General features: G+C 38.9%; 2 protein-coding genes across 3 annotated transcripts; one reads left to right on the top strand and one right to left on the bottom strand.

The window, feature by feature from the left end:
- Positions 1–1758: 1758 nt before the first annotated feature.
- Positions 1759–7507, bottom strand: tmem151ba (transmembrane protein 151Ba). The gene is made up of 2 exons (XM_054618711.1): positions 7012–7507; positions 1759–3840 (listed from the first exon to the last, which is right to left on the bottom strand). The coding sequence occupies exons 1-2, from the start codon at positions 7093–7095 to the stop codon at positions 2398–2400; spliced, it is 1527 nt and encodes a 508-aa protein (XP_054474686.1). The 5' UTR covers positions 7096–7507; the 3' UTR covers positions 1759–2397.
- A 2675-nt stretch (positions 7508–10182) lies between these two features.
- nfkbie (nuclear factor of kappa light polypeptide gene enhancer in B-cells inhibitor, epsilon) lies at positions 10183–19318 on the top strand. 2 transcript variants are annotated; one of them, XM_054618978.1, is made up of 7 exons: positions 10183–10375; positions 10454–10877; positions 14371–14473; positions 15708–15918; positions 16496–16584; positions 17461–17709; positions 18388–19318. In XM_054618978.1, the coding sequence occupies exons 2-7, from the start codon at positions 10555–10557 to the stop codon at positions 18454–18456; spliced, it is 1044 nt and encodes a 347-aa protein (XP_054474953.1). In that variant the 5' UTR covers positions 10183–10375; positions 10454–10554; the 3' UTR covers positions 18457–19318. The 2 variants fall into 2 exon arrangements, with proteins under 2 accessions (XP_054474953.1, XP_054474952.1); XM_054618977.1 differs by having other exon boundaries at positions 10183–10877.
- The last annotated feature ends 1405 nt before the right edge of the window (positions 19319–20723 follow it).

A 20723-nucleotide genomic window follows, 5' to 3' on the forward strand; every position in this document is an offset into this window, starting at 1 on the left:
AGTTATGGTAGTATCGTTAACCAATTAACACATTACACAGATCTTTGATATTTCTGAAGTTTTAATGGTGCAACCCGATACTAGCTAGTAGTTACTAAGAACTTACTAAGGACTTAAAGATGGATTTATGAATATCTAGTGCGACCAAAATCCTGAAGAGGCGCAGATATCTAACATGTTACTCTGTTGTATCTCACCTGCTTTTTCACCTTTGTTATCTGGAATGGGAACATAAGCAATGTTATGTCCGTATGGTTCATAATCCTTTTTTTCCGCAAACCTCTCATTTAAAATTATTGCGCATCTGAATAGTTTAGAGAAAGTAGTGATGACCATAATCTTTGCCCTGAATACTATCCTGAGTTCTCAGGGCTTGCATAGATGACCCATGAGTAAAAAAAAAAAAACGTTTACAGAATGTTCTACTGCTAAATTGTCTAATCTGTTAATCTGTTAATCATGCCTCTGTCCCGTTTGACTATTTTCAGTGTATTGTATAGTATTGCTACAAAGAGTCTGCAACTCCAAAGGTATGGAATGTAATGAGTATGGCTAATTGGTCACAATTTTACAGTAGAGGCTCATTATTGTGAAGAAAAGAGTTTTCACAATAATATTCTTGGGCATTATAATGGTTTTATTGATCTTAATGGTGGAGAATGACCTGCCCATGCCAGTTTATCTTTCACTGCAGCTCTCATGAGATCTATTTTTACGGTTAAAATTAGCTAAATTGTTACTATAACTAGTTCACTATCATTTTTGTTTGAAAAGGTTTCATCTCTGTTTCAATACACATTTATTGTTGTGCATGGCTTGGCAGTAGAATAAAATGAACCATAGCTAAGATACTGCATGCACTCATTTGAGCGGAAGTTTTTTTTTTTTTTTTTTTTTTTTTAGTTCTTTAAACTAATCCTGTCATATTATTAAATCTGACACTATCAGTAGTGAAGCCAGGCCTCTTCCTATTTCTGGCGTCTTTGATGTCCAGCTCTCTGGCTGTCTCTCTGATATGCAGCAGCAGCAGGAGCAGCAGTATACGAGAGCGGTGTTATATCATGAGGAGAATCGCATGAAAACATTTAGGGCCTGATTCTTAAAACCTTATGTATTTTAAACAATAATTATAAAAGGTTTCTCCTTTGCCTTGTATACCATGTGTGATTATGAGTGTAAATTCAACTTGTTTTAATGGGGAGATGTTGAGATGAGATGACTTTAGTTATGATAGCTCATGCTCGTCAGTAACAGTTTATCGCTAGGCACTTAAATAAGGAGGTAGGCTGAAGAGAAATATTGCCGAATATTAAATTAAATGCATCGCTCAGATATTAATCTATCCCAGTTGACAGTGATCTATTACTATGTAGTTGGCCATTATAGAAAATGTGCAGTTTATAGCAGTTAACAGTGTGAAGAAGTGTTGTTGATTCAGTTTTTAGTTCTTGTGTCCTTTAGCTCTCCTGTGCTAAATTATGCATCGACTGTGTCGCTATATTTAGAAAGCCAGTAAGTATAATGTCATCGCAGCCAAGCCAATTTCTGCTAACTTGATATTTCCGCATCTGAATCAGACAACTCATTTATACTCTGGAAATGCATCCCTTTGAGATAGATTTCCATAAGCATTGACTTTGAATGAACAGACTTAAATCAGCCAGTATCAAAAAGTTACACAAGCAGATGTTTATATTTTAGATTTTATAAGTGCCATAAGACATGTATTTTGTTTCAGCAAAAATATTTAGTCTTGTTAATTATGATTTGACATGGAGGCTGATATCTTTGCAATTTCTCTCATAATTCACCCAAATCCCATGACTCACATAATGTGTGAGTCAATGATTTTCCTCAATATTTCTTCTTTTCTCACTGAGACATCCATTTATTATTGTATCCCTTTCATTTCTTGGCAATGTCTAAGGTCAACGCTGAGTCAAAACCTATATCAGGCAAAAACAAATTAGAAAGTGTCCTGTCTGTGACTAAGATCTACAAATATGGCATTTAGTAGGACGGGACTCCCCTTGGTATTCCTTGGTTATTTGACTCTTGTCCTTATGGACGCTGTAGGACAGTACGTGACATTTTGGCAATTTGGTCCTTTAAAGCCGCATTGTATTTAAACAACAGTCTCTCATCGATAGCGTCAACTTTTTCCCTGACTTTTTGACTGTACTTTAAGGGGATTCCCAGATATCCTGTTTCCGGACTACAGTATCTTCAGAAACTTGAACAAATCCTTGATTGTAGTAAATTGTAGGTGACTCAGTTACCTCTGTTGTAAAAGGGAGAAGCAGAAGTTAATGTTATCCAAGCCCTGGTGTTCAGAGTTCCCTCACTCTGTTCCTGTATCAATGTATCCCATGCTCAGATAAGTCTGGCGGCTGCGGGTCATAGAGAAGTCTCCACACAAGAGCCGTTTCTGTGCAGGGAGCGGTGGTCGTGGTTGAGGCATCCTTCGTTGCGGTGCACAATGAGCACTGGGAAGCACAGAGCGTCCTGATAGGCCGGAGGGTTCTCCTCACTCGCCTGCTGACCTGACAAACAGTGCGTGCTCTCTGTGGGGCAGGAGCGCTCGTTCAGGCTCCCGCTGCTCCTCCACGGGCAGCTCCGCCTGGAGCCGTACAACCGACCCAAAGAGAAGCGGCTGGCGCTGAAGGGGATGCGGGGGCTCCCGGTGTTGCAGATGCTGAGGGCGCTGCGAGAGAAGATGGAGGAGCTGCTGATGGTACGGTGGCAGCGTTCACAGTTCTGCCTGTAGCTACCATAGCCTCCACATACGGAGTAGTTGTTGCAGCTCCCTGAGAGCTGAGCCAGATCCATGAGAACAGCCTCCGAGTAGCTGGGCACCAGCTGCTGGTTGGAGCGGATGTGCCACTCCAACTCCGTGCTGTCGATGGTATTGACCCTTGGAATGTGTCTGCAATTCGGCCGCTCCTCAGACGGCGTTACTGGCACGTAATCGAAGCCAAACAGCTTTTCAACATGGTAGTGCACACAAGCGGTGTGGTACTCTGTCAGCACACGCAGAGGCCAGGAGAGGGTGAAAGCAGCTGCCACCCAGAAAGAGGAGTTGGCTGCGTACCAGGGAAGGTTGTTAGGGTCAGAAAAGGCAATCATATGCTCCTTAAAGTCGACATTCTTCAGGTGCATCCCCTCGCGTGCCTCCATGTAGTCATCCAGGCCCTCATTCTCTGTGAAGAACCTGGCCCGCTGGGTCAGGTAAGAGTTCTCTGACTCCACATTGGCAAAGCTAAAGCACTTAGTGAACCTCAGCCTGGTGATGGGGAAGTCCTCCAGACCCAACAGGATCTTGGCGATGTCCTTCACCCCGCAGTTCCCGTAATCAAACTCCGCCTCAGCCACGTGGGTGTTGACTCGCTCATGGTAGACCTGCGTAGTGGTGTAGGCATCTCCATTACGGTAGCGTGTCACCTGCCGCGTCCTCCTGATATAGTGGTAGCTGATGGCCTTCCACCAGATGCAGGGTGTGGCCTGCTGCATTCGCTGGATGCGCTCCGCCACACTGTCAACATCCACCTTGTACTGTAGCTCATTCCTGGTGTAGCAGTGCCAACACTCCACCAGGTAGACCACGTAGAGCATGACCAGGAAGGCCAAAGGGATGTAGATGTAGCCGTTGGAGCAGGGACTGTCGTGGTACATCATAGACTTTCCCTTGTAAGCGCTGTCGAAGGAGAGGCGCGTGACCTTGGTCACCTGGCACCAGGCCATCACCCCCACGCAGCCGTACATCAGCAGGGACAGCAGCAGGCATTTCCAATGAGTTTCCTGACACAAGGATTTAGTCAAGGACTGCTTCTGGGGCCGCTGCTATAAAGAAGATGAGAAGACAGCAATACGTCAATGGATCAATACTGTCAATAGATTCTATTTATATTCCTTCCTAGAAGTAAAAGTGTTTATTGCCACAACGATTTCTCAGAATATAACTCAAAAACACTTAAAACAATTAGGAACATGGAGGCTTAACTAAGTGTAATTACCGACTTCAATATAAAATTGAGTATGACCTAAATATCTGTTTGGTATAAAGTTAGAAAAAGTTTTAGAAAGTAGTGGCTCATGCATATGAAATATTTAAGGAAATATTCTGCGTTGTAAGTGCTTTGGCATAGTTTATGCATGAGCCTTGAGCCGATTTCTTATGCCTTGGTCTCCACTTATTATTATCAAAAGAGTCACTCGCTCTTGTAATCAAATTCCATAAAAAAAAGCTGATTAATGCAAAAGTACCAATGCTAAGAATATACATTCATGTCAGTAGCACGTTGAGCTTTTCTTTGACTTGTATGTGGGTTTGCATGTGGCCATAGTGTGTGTGTTTATTTAAACGATATTGGCGAATATGAAAGAGGTAAAAGAGCAGAAATATTCGGAGAGGAAGATACCACGTTTAATGTTAAGCCAGCCAGAAAAAAAGCAGGCGTTTGACTCTGGCAGCATAAAGCTGGTGCCATCCTTTATCACCGCGGGGCGCAGTAAGCCCCAGTGCCTGCATCAAGAGCTAGTCACGCCTTTTGGGAACCCTTCCACACAAATCTGGCAGAGATTCAAAAGCCGCAGGAAGGATGAATTATCGCTAAATTAATTCAAATAATTAGCATTACAGACATAACACTGGGGTAGAGCCTGCTGTATAAACACGCTGATTCCGTTTGAAAACAACAGTTATCTTCTCCAACTCTTACATAGGTCAGCCCCTGCATACGTGTGACCACAACAACCAGCATCACTGCATTGATGTTTTGAATTCAATATGTCAGCTCTGGGCTCTTCGAACGACAGAGGAGAATAAATAATAGATGTTTTTCCTCCAGAATTATCTCCCCCACCTTGGCCACATGGTTCCCAAGTCCCTTGCCAACCCAAGACTCCACCCCACAGCGTGAGAGGGATTAACATTGAGATTCCCCTTTGAGATGAACCTACTGCAGAAGGAGAATTTACTCACTAGCATCATGTACACGCTCAACAACTATAATCAATACAACATGACATACTTTGTGGCTCATGTTACAGTTTACAGCCTCTGTCTAAGCACCAGGAATAATGATGAACAGTTGTGTAAAAGGAAATATTTCTCATGGAAACCAAGTTTACCTGTATGTGGCAATATTTGATTAAAAACATGCCATTAAATGAAAGAGGCAAAACTAAAATCTTGAAACAGCAGTCATTTACATTTCCAGATATATAAATTAGGGTGTAACTCACAAAGTTACATTACGCGCCAGTTTCACCCTTAACATAAAGTAAAAAGATGATCAGAGGCTTTAACAACAGGGAGTTGGACGCTAATTGGACTGATAGTAACTTTAAAATTACATTTAAATTAAAAACTCCCTTCAGATCATAACAATCATTAGGCCTATGGATGGCACAAAAATGAAGGAAGTGACTCACAGCATTAACACAATGGTGTTGAGATTTTTGATACATTAGACACAGACATTCCTGTGGCCTCGTTGAATAGCACGAAAGACCTGTTATTGTAAATACTTCACACATTTTTCATGCAGGGACACCCATAGCAGATGAGAGAGGAAAACTCCCTGTATTTGTGAGATCTGGCACATTGAAATAACAAAACATTGTTATTTTAACGTGTTCAACTGAAGTGAAGCGCTTGTATTTGACCTAAGTATGGTGTAAAAAATCTCCGAAGGTTCAGTTAGCAGGAGACTCTATCATTAAATTTGACATTTGGTGGCAATTGCACTGTATGTATTGTACAGTCCCTTTACACAAGAATGCACACAATTTGAACCCAGACTACAAAATGTTAAACGAAACATAAATGGAATAGAAAAAAATGCTCTATTATTTTTCTGAATTTAGACATACCAGCCTGCGTGTTTATATGCCAATTTTACTTTTGTGGTTAAAAGTAATGTGTTGAATCCTTTAGGTTGTCTTTGACTAATACACTTTACATTATATGGATGCTTTAACATTAAATATATTAAAAAAAGAGCCTTAGAAAGGAAAAAAGTTGTTGCTATTGCAGGAAGATTAAAAACCATAAACAGTCCGTTACGAAACGTAATCAATATTTAAAAAACCAAATGGTTCAGTCAGAACCTTAAAGACTGGAGAAGCTTCGCAATTCATGAGCCCACTGAGGCGCCTTTAACTAAGTGCCTCTCCAAGTCAAGGACACTTTCTCTTGACATAATAAGACCAGCGGGGTTATATAAAAACCCTCTTGTGTAATGGATATGTAACTTATCCAACATGTGTGTTTGAATGGAAAAGCCTACACAGTCACAGAAAAGAAGAGGAAAAATATTACTTTCTTTACTCAAGTGATAGATCCATAATGAATGTAATTTCTGTTTCCCCATGCAGTAAACATTTGATTGTGCCTCCCTCTGTGTTAAAGGAGTCAATACAATCTGATGTTGACAGCAACAGAATATCCTTTATTATTAAGATATTTCACTTCAGTGAACAGAGAGTTAAACTCACTGTCTGGAAAAAGACTGTCTTTAAAGTCACAAACCCACACAGATGTTGATTCTGTTAGGAGTTTTCTTGTGGAAAAATAACTATAATGGAAACATTTGAAGAAAAAGGCCACTTTTATATTCTTTCATTCTTGTAACAGTGACAGTGATATTGTAGATTGTTCAGTTACCTAAAAGCCAATTTGGAGCCTTTCCCGGACGCACAAGCGGTCCCCAAACCCCCTTTTTTTTTTGGAAACGTGTCTGAAGGGGAGACCAATAGCACATCCATGCACGTTCACACTCTCGGGGGCGCGCTTGGACGCACAGGTTCTTTATTTACCTTCTGAATAGTAGGGAATTAATCCAACTGTATTAATACAACTAATCTCAAAGCGCTCCGTGTAAATTGGCCCCATTTATCTCTACAAACTGATGATTATAGTTAGATAATTGGGATTCCACTGTGTTTTCTTACCCCCTTTGCATTTGAATAACACAATTGGCCTTCACATTGCAAACAATGAGTCCTCACCTCCTCTGGCGGACTGTCCGGCTCCTCCTCGGGGACGCTGGTGATGCTGCTTTCACTGGCGGTTGCAGCCGATGCTGGGGACATGATGACAACGGTGCAACAAAAACCGGGTCATGGATCTCCTGGTGGGATGGAGGGTTTCCAAATCAGGTTGAAACATAAAGACATTTAAAAGCCCTTTTTTGCATTATCCATAAGATAATCGCCCAAATGGAAAGACTCAAAACTCAAGCATCATCCCAGCATCTTCCAAGTGGGCAGACGTCGCTGGGCATCGGCTACTGGAATCCGGTCATTGTGCCTCCTTAGACGGGCACGAAATAGGCTGAGGCTCCTCCTGCAATGTGTGGAAACGGCAGAGGCTGCAGCCAGCTCCTCTCTCCCCGTCGGCAGGGCCCATAGCAGCACCGGTGGAGCTGCGGAGCGAGACAAAGACGAGAGGCAGCGAACACGTGCGAGCTGCTGCCCCGACACCACAATGTAAATAACACACACATCCCCAGTTCAGCTACACCACAACACACACACACACACACACACACACACACACACACACACACACACACACACACACACACACACACACACACACACACACACACACAGAGGCGGTGCTGCAGAGAGGGGCCCTCCCCCTCCATCCCCTCAGCTGCGTGACCTTCTATGCATGGACCAATTATGATAAGAATAAGAATGATATCCCTGTTGAAAATAAAGGCTTTAATACTTTAAGAAATAAAAATGTTTTAAAGTTGGTTATTGCAGATATATATATACTGCTAAATATAGGCTTATGGTTGGCCTTTTATATTAAAACATAATAGTCAACCCCCACAGTAAACTCACCATTGAATCGAGAAACAAATAGGAAAAACATAATGTATGTAGTTTTGTTAATTTGTAAGAGATAAATTATGCTTACATAATTGTAAGCACATAATAATGTACAGTGATCCCGTCCCTTTCGAGCCACTGTTTAAAGATTTAAAGTATGATTGGTTCATGCATTGGTTTATATTTTTTTCTTGTAGTGATATTTTTTATTTGAAGGTGATTGAATCTTTCATCTTTGTCATGCATAAATCATGCATAAGTTCATAGTTCTTCTGTTTAATCACAACAACACGGATTAATCTTGCTAGTGACAGAGCTTAACATTGTATCATGCTTTCCAGAATTCTTAATACTATCCTCTTTGAGATTGAAACCTGTCAACAGACTTAATTTGATTTTCAGATTAAGGATTTTGCTTTTTTCATGTGAAATAGATGAAGGAAGAAGAATGTATGAGAGATTGGAATAAACATTACAGTAGAAGGCATCAACACATATAACAGCTCTTGGCAGCAGTAAAGGTTTCTCTCTGAAAGTCAGTATTGTTTTATAGACTGTATTATGATGAATCTGGCCCTCAGCAGTAGTGAGCCCTCTATTGGCCAAACCACAACAAGACAGAAAAGGAAACAAGAAATGATAGCTGGGTTATTCCTGGACTTTTGGTAGGTAAAGGATTGCAACTTTAAACTCTGCTTACATACATTATCTTTTTATGTAGGCCTCTACCCAAGACAGAAATGATGGGGCAAATAGGAAAGTTTCATCCCTTTTCAAATGCGATAAGTACGAATAAAATAAATTATTGTTTAAATGTATCAATCAAATAATACTAGAGCTTCCGCACAATATGCAAATAACATTGTTGCTCTTAGACACAAGGTCGTAGCACACATTGCAGCACTAATGGTCATTCAGTGTCAAATTACATTGGACTTACTAAATTGTATGTGAACTGGCTTGTTCAGGTAAATCCCTTGAATAATAAAGAGTTTGTGGTTTCAAGCTGCAAACAGTGACAAGTAAAGATAAGGAATAGTTATATGCCATATCAAGTTAAATGGCTAAAATTCCGGGTTTTGAAACACTTATAGTTGACTTGCAATTTATTTGTGAAGACTTTACTTGCATTTGCCTCTAAAGGACCATATCAGTGTGTTTGCAGGTTTTATACAAATTATAATCTATACTTAATTCTTTTTTTGCCGACCATTTTGACCATGAGTTAAATATTTTTTTTGTCAATCTTACATTATTGTTGCATGCTAGTGTAATTTAAATAAAGACAGTTTTTTCCCATATTGTTTTTCATCAGTCTACTGTTCAATGTTATGGTGTATAACATGGTGTATAAGCTTTCGTCACACTTCCAACAATCAAATTCCGTTGGGGAATTATTTTGATAATTGTCCGGGAGTCATTTGATTAATTCATGCTTTTTGTTGGGCTAAAAGTTGTCACATATAGATGTATTCTTAAAAAATACTGGAGATAGTATATATATTATCAACCACATGTTTTAATTGTAGAATGTAAACCAAAACCCAGAAAAAGTTCAATGGTTGGCCCGAAACTCAAGGAAGTTTCATGTCGCTGTTAGTTATTTTTCATTCTGTACATTTTTAATCTCTTTCTTTCTTCTGGAAAACTCTCCCTCTGTGGATTACAATAAATACAGCTCCCGGAATTACGGGACATAACGTGCAATAATAGGACATTATGCAATATCATGGACATTTTGAAATTAACCATTTACTCTACTTAGATATATATCACTACTCATATATATATATATATATATATATATATATATATATATATATATATATATATATATATATATATATATATATATATAATTTACCAAGAATGATCCTTACATTTAAGTTAATATGTTTGACATTGTTTATATTTTGGATTTGTATCTTATTAATATTTTATAATTGCAGTTTATTTGTACTCTTTCAAATGTTATACTCCAACTGCTGCGCACCAGTTTCCCTCAGGATGAATAAAGTTGAAGATGAAATGAAAATCAATGGCTGCAACAAAAAAAAAAAAAAAGTTTTGCAAAATGATAAATTGTGATTTAAAGTTGAACAATTTCTACTCGTATAGGTCATTGAACTCAAACTGAAGTTGTAATTCTGTCATACAGTCTTATTCTGAAAACCTCATCACTTCCTCATCACTTTTACTTTGACAGTCACATGTTGACGCTCTTCCAGTTGAAGTTATGTGTATGTGTGTGTATGTGTGTGTGTGTGCGTGTGTGTGTGTGTGTGTGTGTGTGTGCGTGTGTGTGTGTACGCGCACTGGGGATTCCCCCGCTTGACAAAAACAGCTTCGCCTTTCATTGCTCTGCCCGGAGCTCACGCTGTTACCGGATATCTAGACGACGGGCGGCCGCTCCGCCAGCTTTAGCTTGATTTTAACCCTTTTCACCAAGTTTGTAATGACCAAACCATAGTGTGAAACGTAACAAAGATATATATATAACCGATTAAAAGTGAGGGCCTGTCGCTGGGAGGTAATGTATTATCGGTTAGTGGCATGAGACGAATCGGCTCTTTGCTCTGGTTTTACAAAGGAGCGGTGGTTTCCTCAGGTGTCAGCAGGCTGTCCTCGGACTCCGGTCACATCACCGACGACACCCGATAGTAGCCTTTAAATCCTCGCGGAAGGAGGGAGGGGAAACCCAGCGAGGCCATGGCGAGCGACGACTGCAGGAAAGATGACTTGCTGGAGGACAACCGCACGGACTCGGGCATTGACTCGTATCGCTCCATACTGAAGTCGGAGGAGCCCCGGGAGCCGAGCGCCGACTTCAGCGGTCCGAGAGACAAGTTTCCCACCGTGGAGGAGCGCCTGGACTCCGCCTACGGCTCCTCGTCCATCACGGTGGAGAGTCTGTCGGAGATAGTAGTTGACTGCACGCTTTCCAGCGGCCAAGAGGAGCAAACACATCAGAGCTCTGAACTCACTGAACAGGAGGAGAACTTGCTCACGACGATCACTGAAGATGGAGACACGTATGTTTTTTTTTAACCATTTTTTTTTTTTTTTTTTTTTTATCAATTTCTGATGCACAATCGCACAAACTTTTTCTGAGCTTGCCTTGGCTTTTTTTTTTTTTTTTTTTTTTTTTTTTGCTCAACGCCCAACTGTTGCATGATGCTCGGTGTAGTTTAAACTCAGTGCATTGCATTTTAACATTATTTAAAATGTAGTAGTCTGCAGTGGTGTATCCCAGAATGACCAAACTTGGAAAGAGAGACAATTTACCCCAGAATTTTAATCATCATCTCTTGTAAATTTATTTCAAATTTCCACTCCCAGGGCCCCATCACCTGCTTTATTTTAACACTAAAAGCACCGGTGTTTAGGGCTGCAACTAATAATGATTTAAATCATCGATTTATCTGTTTTATTTATAAAATGTTAGGAAATAATAATAATAAATAAAAAAAATCCCCTCACAAGTTCCCAGAGTCCAAGAGGACACCTTCAAAATTTCAAAATTTTATCCGATTTACATCTTAAAACGCTTAGATAATCCTTTTACAATGATCTTAATCAGAGAGCAAGAGAAAATCTTATATGGCATTGTTGCTTGAAAAATGACCCTAAATTATTATCAAAACCGTTGCTGGTTCATTTTCTCTTGTTCCAGCACTACTGGCTGCTAAAAAAAACCTATTTTTATTCCACTTGAGATGATGAGATGATTAAAATACCCATAAATAGAGGTAAATGGTGTCTTTAAATGACATTCAATTTGAGGCAGAGCTATTAATGTGATACTGGTTTTGTAGGGGATTTCATAGCGGTGTGATACTGCACTTTTTTTTAATGAACTTTGTCCTTGTCATGAATGTGGATGTCTCTTGTGAGGCGTCTCTCAGTGAGAAAACAGAAGTGAAACAGATAGGCCTGGACTTCCCCATGCAGCACAGACAAAGCACATGCTGTGAGGCAGCAGAGTGGACAGCTTTTGATCCAAGAAACTTGTTGATCAGGATAGGACAGTGTGTGCATGATTGTGTTGGTAAATCCTACAATTAACTGCTGTCTTTCTTTTGATTGTCTTCTGCCACACCAGACGTCTATGTCAATTGGTTACCTGTTCACAGTGGCTGTTTGCTGCCGTTCATTTCTCAGTTTACGTCAATGAAACTGCTGGTATTTTTTTGCACACAATCCAAACACCCCAACCTTCACACACGGCCGTATCACCTCATGTTTCTTGTGTGACCCACTCATCTTGTGTTGCCAAGTCATCAGTCTTTTGACGGGAAAGCAGGCCTGCTAATGACTCGTGCAGCCTCTAGTGTAATCCAGTGATTGATGTCGTCCCCAGCATTGTAGAAGTGTTGTTGTGCGTCTGACCTCTTTTCATTTCCGCTTGCTGGTTGTTGGGGCCACATGGTTTCATTCTCACACCCTAACTATAGATACCTGGGAGGGAAAAAACACCTGAAACATGCCACACTGTGCTGCTTAGACTCAGAGAGAATCATGCAAACATGACTTTTTCCCCTGTGGGATTTTTTAGTTCTTATTCATTCAAGTCTTACTCAAACCAGGAAGTCCCTTTCACACAAAGAGGTTTGCTCACAGGGTTGAATAGTTGGTTGGCAGATCTATTATTCTGCAGACATTTAAATCAGGCAGTGGTGACATTAAACTGATTCAGCTACATGTCATGATACTTTCCCGTGAGGCACATTATAAGTACACATATACTAACATTGAGATAATTTATTGATGGGTTTATTTCTGTTCAACGCGGAAATTTGAATGAGAAAACTTTTCAGTTTTTCTCTCAGTTCAGGTTTTTCTGGTTTATATAGTTTAAAATTGGTATACATTTACATGAAGCCTCATGTTATTGTTGTTTGTGTTTTAAAAAGTAAATGATATGTACTGCACACACTGGTTCAGTTATATTTAGGACTGAAACTAATGATCAATCATGTTTTTGATTAATTCATAAGCTGTTGTTTCTATAACACAGCAGATAATATTAAAAAATGCTCACTGCATTTTCCCCAGAGGCCATAGTCAAATTCATCAAAGTTCAAACAACTCAAAGTTGTTCAATTTGATTTAATTCAGGAGAGCAGAACATGCTAACATTTGAGAAATGAATACCAGCTAATTGAAAAAAAAGATGAAGGATGTTAGCAATTTTTCCAAATAGTTGCTGATAAATTATATGTCAATCGAATACTTGTTTAACTTTGGTTATATTTTGTTAAACACTGGTGTTTGTGACCAGTTCCCTCTTGTTAAATATATATTTTGGTATGTCGGAGCGATGTTTCCTAACCAGTTACACAGAATGAGTGATGTTGATGTTGTTGTGGTTTACTTCCAATTATTCCAAGAAATCTGTAGTATAATCTTTATTCTGAGGCTTTGGCAACATATCGCGATTGTGTCGTATCGTGACTTACCCTTTGATTTCAACCTCTGATATAATGTTTTATGTCCGAATGAAATGTATTTCAACACATTTCGGATGATCAACAGTAGTTGGCTTTATTCCACTTATATTCAAAAAATTGCAGACATGGATGTGTTAAGTCAGTCAGAAGAAACACTATTTATAATTGTTTTGGTCACGATAAGGTTAATTATATAGTTGCATTTAATGGCTTACAAAAGTAATTCAATTTAAAGCTACTCAAACTGATGTGTGTATTAAACTGAATGACATGTCTGTGCAGGATAGATGTGATGAACACAACATTTAGCTGGATGTGGATGTAAGAGTGAAATAAGACAGATAAAGCAAGAGTTATCTCTGAATTGATAAACCACATTTAAACTCATTGCTGATCTTTAAGAGAGCACACTAACTGCAGAAACATAGATTTAACAGCACACTGTTTGCGTTAATTAAATAACATCTTCATGCTGCTTTGTGACTAGGAATCAGTTTCAGCTTTCGGTGTGCAGCCTGACATGAAAGCAACTTAATGCTAAACTTTGATTTGAATGTGTTGTAATCGTTTTACAGATGAGGCTCTTTGTATTGTTCTAGTTTAGTCTAAATTAAGCACTAATGCTTGGTGCCATTTCCTGCTTTTTGCACACATTTGTTTGCTACAGCTTCCCACTCAGGGTTTGAGGTTGACATGTTTTTGGTTAGTTTTTTAGTTAACTAAACCATACAAGGATACACCTACTAATGGGTGGTTTTAACATGCCCCTATACTTTAACATCGCTCTATGCTATTATTTCTAAAAAAAAAAAATATTGTTCAATACCCCAACCACTTAATCTTGCCATTTAGCCCACTAGGTGTTTATTTCAAACTAGTCTCTTGAGATGAATACTGAGGAAAATTGTGAGGCAACATTTTCTGTCTCTTGTTGAAATGCGTTTTTTTTTTTGTCACTGTTACTCTACTACTGCTTTTGTGGAAAACGATTGCTCAATGTTAGATAACTTAAGTTTGCTAGCTTTTGCAATCATGAGAGATAAAGATGTTTCTATTTTCTTTGCCACTCCTGTAGAATCCTGCACTTAGCAATCATCCATGAAGACAAATTCATTGCTCAACAGTTGATACAGCTATTCCCAAAAGAAGTCCTGGACATCCAAAACAACTTATACCAGGTAATGCAACATGACTCTTTCAACTACACAAGCACACTGCAGCTTCTACTGGAATTCTTTGATCCAAAGTGACTTTCTCACAGTCTTGTGTCTTGGTTGTGGATACAGTGGCATTATTTATAACTCAGTACTTCCAGAGAGCTGTTGTTCCTCTTTATTTGTAGTCCGTCCTCTCTTAGGGACGTCACTGTGGGTGGTTCCAGGGTTAACTCATAAGGGACTTTGAATGGAAACTCCCCTCCTCTACCTCCTGTAGAAATGGCACCGCAGGGAGCAGTGGAGTTTATCCTAGTGTGGATGTGGGTGTAGAAATTGTTCCAGTCCTTCAAGATGTCAGACCAGACAGAGTCTTGCTTATGTAGAAATGAAAAATAAAGACTGAGCAAACTGACAGAACTGTCAAAAGGAAACATCTGAAGTTAAGATTCAGCACTTAATGCAGTGACTCAGTTAGCCATTTTGGTTGCCTAATTTCCTCTCATTAGTCATTTTAAGACCTCACATATGGAGACCTTGCCAAGAGGAATTCTTCTGAATGCAATCTTGCATACTGATTAAAATAAAGGCGATGATGATGCATTTTTGTGCCTTTTTTTGTAGTTTTATTGTGTGTTGCACAGATGCAATTCAATCCTACTGATGATAAATTATATTTAAAAAAATTAAGCCATCATAGAGCTAAAATTCTACTCCCACGTTAGCCTCAGTAGATCAGACTGCAATGTGACCACAACCACCTGTTTGTATTTGACCAAAGGAGCAACACTCACTTTCTTAGCTGGATTATTCTCTGTATTTTCTTTATTCATATGTATAACCAACAGCTGAATTTCATGGATACTCAACAGGAACAGGTTCTCTGATGGTAGTTCAAGGCATTCTGGGAAAAGCAGTGACTGAAGTAAAATAGACAGAGTTGAAGGACAATAACTACAGAACAATCTACCTGATTAGGTCTGCAACTATCTGTTATTGGCATTGTAGAATAATGATTTTGCATGTTTTGATATATCTCTTTGTTGAAGAAATTTCAGGAAAATGTCTTTACATTTTTTGTTTTGTCTAACTGAGTAGTACAAAATCCATCTATCTTTAGTGAATTATTCAATCAAAAATGTTATTGACTTAACTTTCTGGCATGCATTGGTTATGCTGAATTAAATGGTATTTAATTTAACCAGCAACTGGCTGTTTTGATAGAATTACACAACTTTTTGTCTTTTGTGATCCTCAGAGCCCTTTGCACCTGGCCACCTACCTGAACCTGACAGATGTGGTGAAAGGCCTGGTGGAGAAAGGGGCCTGTTTGGAGCTGCAGGACCAGGAGGGGAACACAGCGCTCCATGTGGCCTGCCAGCATGGGCAGACAGAGTGCGCCAACGAAATGACCAGAGAGGTTTCCCCTAGCAAGCTGGCGCCAGTCCTCGAGATCCAGAACTGGAGAGGTGAGGAAAACAATTAACTGTGGCGGGGCCTTAATCAGCCAACAGATTATTGCTGTTTTTACGTAGGATTATTTGTCCGTGGGTATCTGAATTTGACCTTCCCAGATTATGCAACTCAGATTTTGTGTTTCCAAATATAACATGGCCTTTTGGCACATTTAGGCCAAGACTTGTCTTTAATGTTGTCAGATCTTTAAAGGACATGATTAACCTTGTTGCCATTGCTAAACCAGTATAGATAGCATGAAAGGAAACATCATAATTAAAATAAATCTGTCAAATTCAGTTTTGATAACTCTCTAGTTTAGGCAGTTTGGGACAAATCAAATGGGAATGTGAGGCATTTGTTTTATGGTCCCACAGCTTTGTTTAGGAATGGCAACAGTTGCAAGGGTAGCACAGATGTGGCGTATATTTGCAAAACCAAATTGTAGTTGATCTGCAGCATATCTTCATGGTTACAGTTTGTTTTTTATTGTTTGGAAAAACCTACCTTTTTTAAATACATTTTTCATTCTCTTATGACCTCAAAAATGTACCCCATGTTCCATATTTGAAACAAGCTGTGTCCTTGCAGGTCTTGCCTGTCTTCACTTGGCTGCACTGAACAGGCAACATCAGATTATGAAGCTCTTGGTGAAAAAAGGAGCAGACTTGAATATCCAGGTTAGTCTGTGTAATGACTCTCTACTGAAATACATCATATGGTTTATTATCGTTTTAAATAGAAATGCTACACTTACATGGTCAATCCCCACTAAATTTGTTATCTCACAAAAATAGAAAGTAAAAGATTTCTGTTTCTATGTAATTGGTGTTAAATTCCCTTCTAAATCAGCTTCATATTGTCCAAGTAAACTTCTACCTGCAGCCAGCTGACCCTGACCTCATAAGATTTAAACGATGTGTCATACGTTGCCTCTCTCAGCATATATTTTGAAGAAAAAGAGGGGATTAGAAAACTTAAAAAGTTAGTTTAATTAGTCTCTGGGTAGGGTTACCCTGCAGTGTCCTTCACATGAACCAGCAGTGTGCCAGTATCACACTTATCCCTTTTCAAACTGTGTTTACTGTGCCTGGCCTTGTGTTGTGTTCTTGTCCATAAATCTGCTGCACCAGTGCAATGTTGATAGTGATATGAGCTGAGCTCAGGGCTTCCTGTAGGATTCATGGAGACATAATTAGATTTGAGATATGATTAGGCTGGGCCGGCCAGCCACTCTTAACTTTCTATTGATGGAAGGGAACATGGCAGTCAGTCCCGAAACTACCCCAGACATTCCTCTCAGTTTGAATCACCGGCCAAATATATAACGGTGCCTCCCCTTCGGCTTATTTTAATTATTATTATTATTATTATTATTATTATTATTACTGTTACTCACTAAATCCTTTTCTTCCAACCTTGCAGAATGCAAAATTAAAATAAATATGTCCTTACTTTCAAATGTCAAACTAAAAATAATTTAATTGACTCACTTTATGGCGTTTGTGTAACTATGCAATTTCTAATTACTATTTTTCCATCTACGCTCCTGGCAGGAAGGTACCAGTGGAAAAACAGCGCTTCATCTCGCCGCTGAGCTGCATGACATCACATCAGTGAAGCTGCTGCTCAGCAGGGGAGCCAATGTGGATGCTGCCATGTTTAATGGCTGCACACCCCTGCATCTTGCAGTGGGGAGACAGGACGCCGCCATCGCCAACCTTCTCTGCCAGTCTGGGGCTGACACAATGCTGCGAAACATGGAGGACGAAACGGCGCTGGATCTGGCTGACGGCAATGATGACGTAAGTTATTGTGAATGACAGTTACAGGAACATCAATGTAAACTGGTCCAACCTACATCGTTTAGAGCTTATTCCTTTGTGCCATAGACCAGCATTCCACTCTAAAAAAAACACATTAATGAGCCACGCTGTTGCACTGGGCTACACGTTCCTTCCTTGCTTTCATTAATACTCACATCAAATATGTATCAATACACAGGTGAAAATAGTCCCCAACAAATGCACCATTTACTCTTGTTTGAGTAGCATTTTCTAAAAACTACAGTGTCCCGCTGTTTTAGAAAACTACTGAGCTTTTTTATCAAATATAATACAGTTTTCCCTTGTTTTTAAAGATTAAGGGATTCAGTAGAACCCCTGAATTTGGGACTGAGTGCACAAGACAGGGTAGAGAAGTCAGAAATTATGTAAGACAGAAGAAGAACATTGCCTTGGTCTGTCCATGAGATTTGTTGACAACAATAAAAAGTGTAGAATAACAGCCCTATCCTCCTCATGATGTATTGTGAGCTCCTGTTTAGGGATAAAAGTTCAACGGCATTTATTTTCATCTTTACTTCCATGACTTCAACTGCAACACCAATTCATGCTTGGTGTGGCTGTCATTTGGTGAGAACAGCAGTGGACAATTACTAAAGGCATCAATGAGATGTGACTTTTTGTATCCTTGTCTTTCAGATTCTGGCTTTATTTCCTTTTGATGACATCCAGATCTCCGGAAGGTCGGTGGTCAGTGTGAAGTTTTGAGCTGGATCATTTGCTTAACAACAATCTTGAAATTGTCTGGTGCTTCACTGCGGCTGAAACCTGTTGATTTAAAAAAAAAAAAAAAAAAAAAAAAAAAAAAAAAAAAGCTGCATTTAAGTTGGACGTTTTCATGTAGTGCATTCTGATTTGATTTGTATTTTTCCATTATCTAGGCAAATATGTGCACATATAAATCTTAACTTCCCTCTGACAAAGACAGATTCTGCTTAATCGAACACCGATTTAAAAAAAAAAAAATTAAAAAAAATTGATGTTCTGAGTCATCGGCTCAATTATTCAGCAGTTTCCGCATGCCTCTGGAGGAGTCCCCTCAATGCGAGTGCCAAACTGTCTATCAACATGTTCAATGTCCATCAAAAATTCTACCTCTTAATCACATTAACCTTGTTATAATGACTAGAAATTGAACATTCAAATTGCTTTTGTTTTACAGTTTCTCAAACTTTATCAGTACTACGATGCATTTTTCACGGCCTTTCATTGTAGCCACAGAAATACTTTTTGTAAAATCAGATGTCTAAATAAATTGATTGCTTAATTTACTAAATGTAAAACTTACTGTGTCCCAAAGAGACCTGCAATCCTACAAGACAAATCAATCACATCCTGCTATTTATTAGAAAACTGATAGCCCAAATAAAAATGTAATACATGATACAAAATTCAGCTTCATCTTTCTGATTTTTTGGTTTGCTACCTGATGTTGTGAAGCAGTTTTCTCTATTTATATAATCTTGTTCTTAATCTGCAGAAACTGTTCATTTACTTTGGTGTATAATTACACTGCCCTGTTTAGTTAATATAAGCAGTTTGTTTATTTTGTAATAAAATGGAGAAAGAAATCTCACTGCATATTGTACTTTTTTCTGGGTTGAGGGAATTTTGGGGACAATTTAAGTTTAGGAGCATCAATGATATTTGTGATATCTGTACACACCCAAACTCATTATCTAACGCCTGCTTTACAGTGGTAGTGGCAGGTTTATCAAAAACCTTCTTAAAAGATATTTCAGAGTTGCAAACAAAGACAGAAGTAGAAATAATATCTGTAAAAATCTGGATACATTTTTTTTGTTTTTTGAATTTTACCAATGCATACACAGTAAATCACTAGAGTGGTAGCATTAAGAGCTCATTTGCTGACTCTTTCATGAAAACACTGAGGTCTGTTCTTTGTTTCCTGTCAGCTGCTTTTGTGAGGTGTATCTTTTGTTTTCCTGTAAGTGGCTTCTTCCTCATGGCTCCTATAACACAATGACTGTGGAGCGGCTGGAAATTCCACTCAGCTGTATCTCTTTTATAAGCACATACCAACCGCATACGTTGAATAAATAGCTTGCATAAGGTAATTAGCCAGAAAAAAATAAAACAAAAGAGTAATTACGCTTAACTTAATCTGAGGCAATAATGTATCTTTCCTCTAGTCAGGTAAACGGTGCTGTGAGGGTTTGACAGTGGCAGATTCAGGGGCAGAAACACAACTTACTATGGTTACAGCTTCTACACAGACAGACCTCTGTGGTAAACAGCTAGAACAGAGTTATGAAACTATACCTACTTCCCCATTGAGCCTATGGCCTGAGGGTACTTGTGTTATAAATACAATGCACTATAGGTCATGCTGGTGTTGCCATGGGGTATGTTAAAAACAGAAAGCTAAAAATGTTTGATATGCCAGTTTCACTTATTATTTAGTAATACTGCATGTTTTCCTTCTATAAATGAGCAAAGTATTTGCTTTAATAATGCATTCTTAAAACTATAATGTCTTAATGACTGATGTCTATGAGCCTTTGTTAGTGTCCAACACTGGTGGCATTAGTTGTGTATCTTTTGTCGCATTTTAGTATGTCATTACTAATACAATTATTTTCATTCTGCAAAATAGCAAACCTCTGAATATTTATACATTTTCTTATTTTACATCAGCCATGTGGATCAAATGCTGCTTTTAGTAACCTTGGAAATAACATAATTAGACTACATTGTCATCAATTACTTGCAAAAAAATTAAGTTAAGTTGTTCATATAGATGAAGTGCTTTATTATTCTTTGTCATCCTGTAATCCTGTGTTGCTCTAACATGCAGGCCTAGCAGATGCATACTTCCAACCACTTTTGGTAGACTAAGTAATTCTGATCAAAAGCATGTAAGGGCCAGACAAATTATAGTATATTTATTACATAAAAGCAGTGGTGGGAAAAGACCCTTTATTTGAGGAAATAAAGTGAAAGTATTACAATTT

This window comes from Anoplopoma fimbria, chromosome 18, assembly GCF_027596085.1.
Source record: "Anoplopoma fimbria isolate UVic2021 breed Golden Eagle Sablefish chromosome 18, Afim_UVic_2022, whole genome shotgun sequence".
NCBI classification, from domain to species: Eukaryota; Metazoa; Chordata; class Actinopteri; order Perciformes; family Anoplopomatidae; genus Anoplopoma; species Anoplopoma fimbria.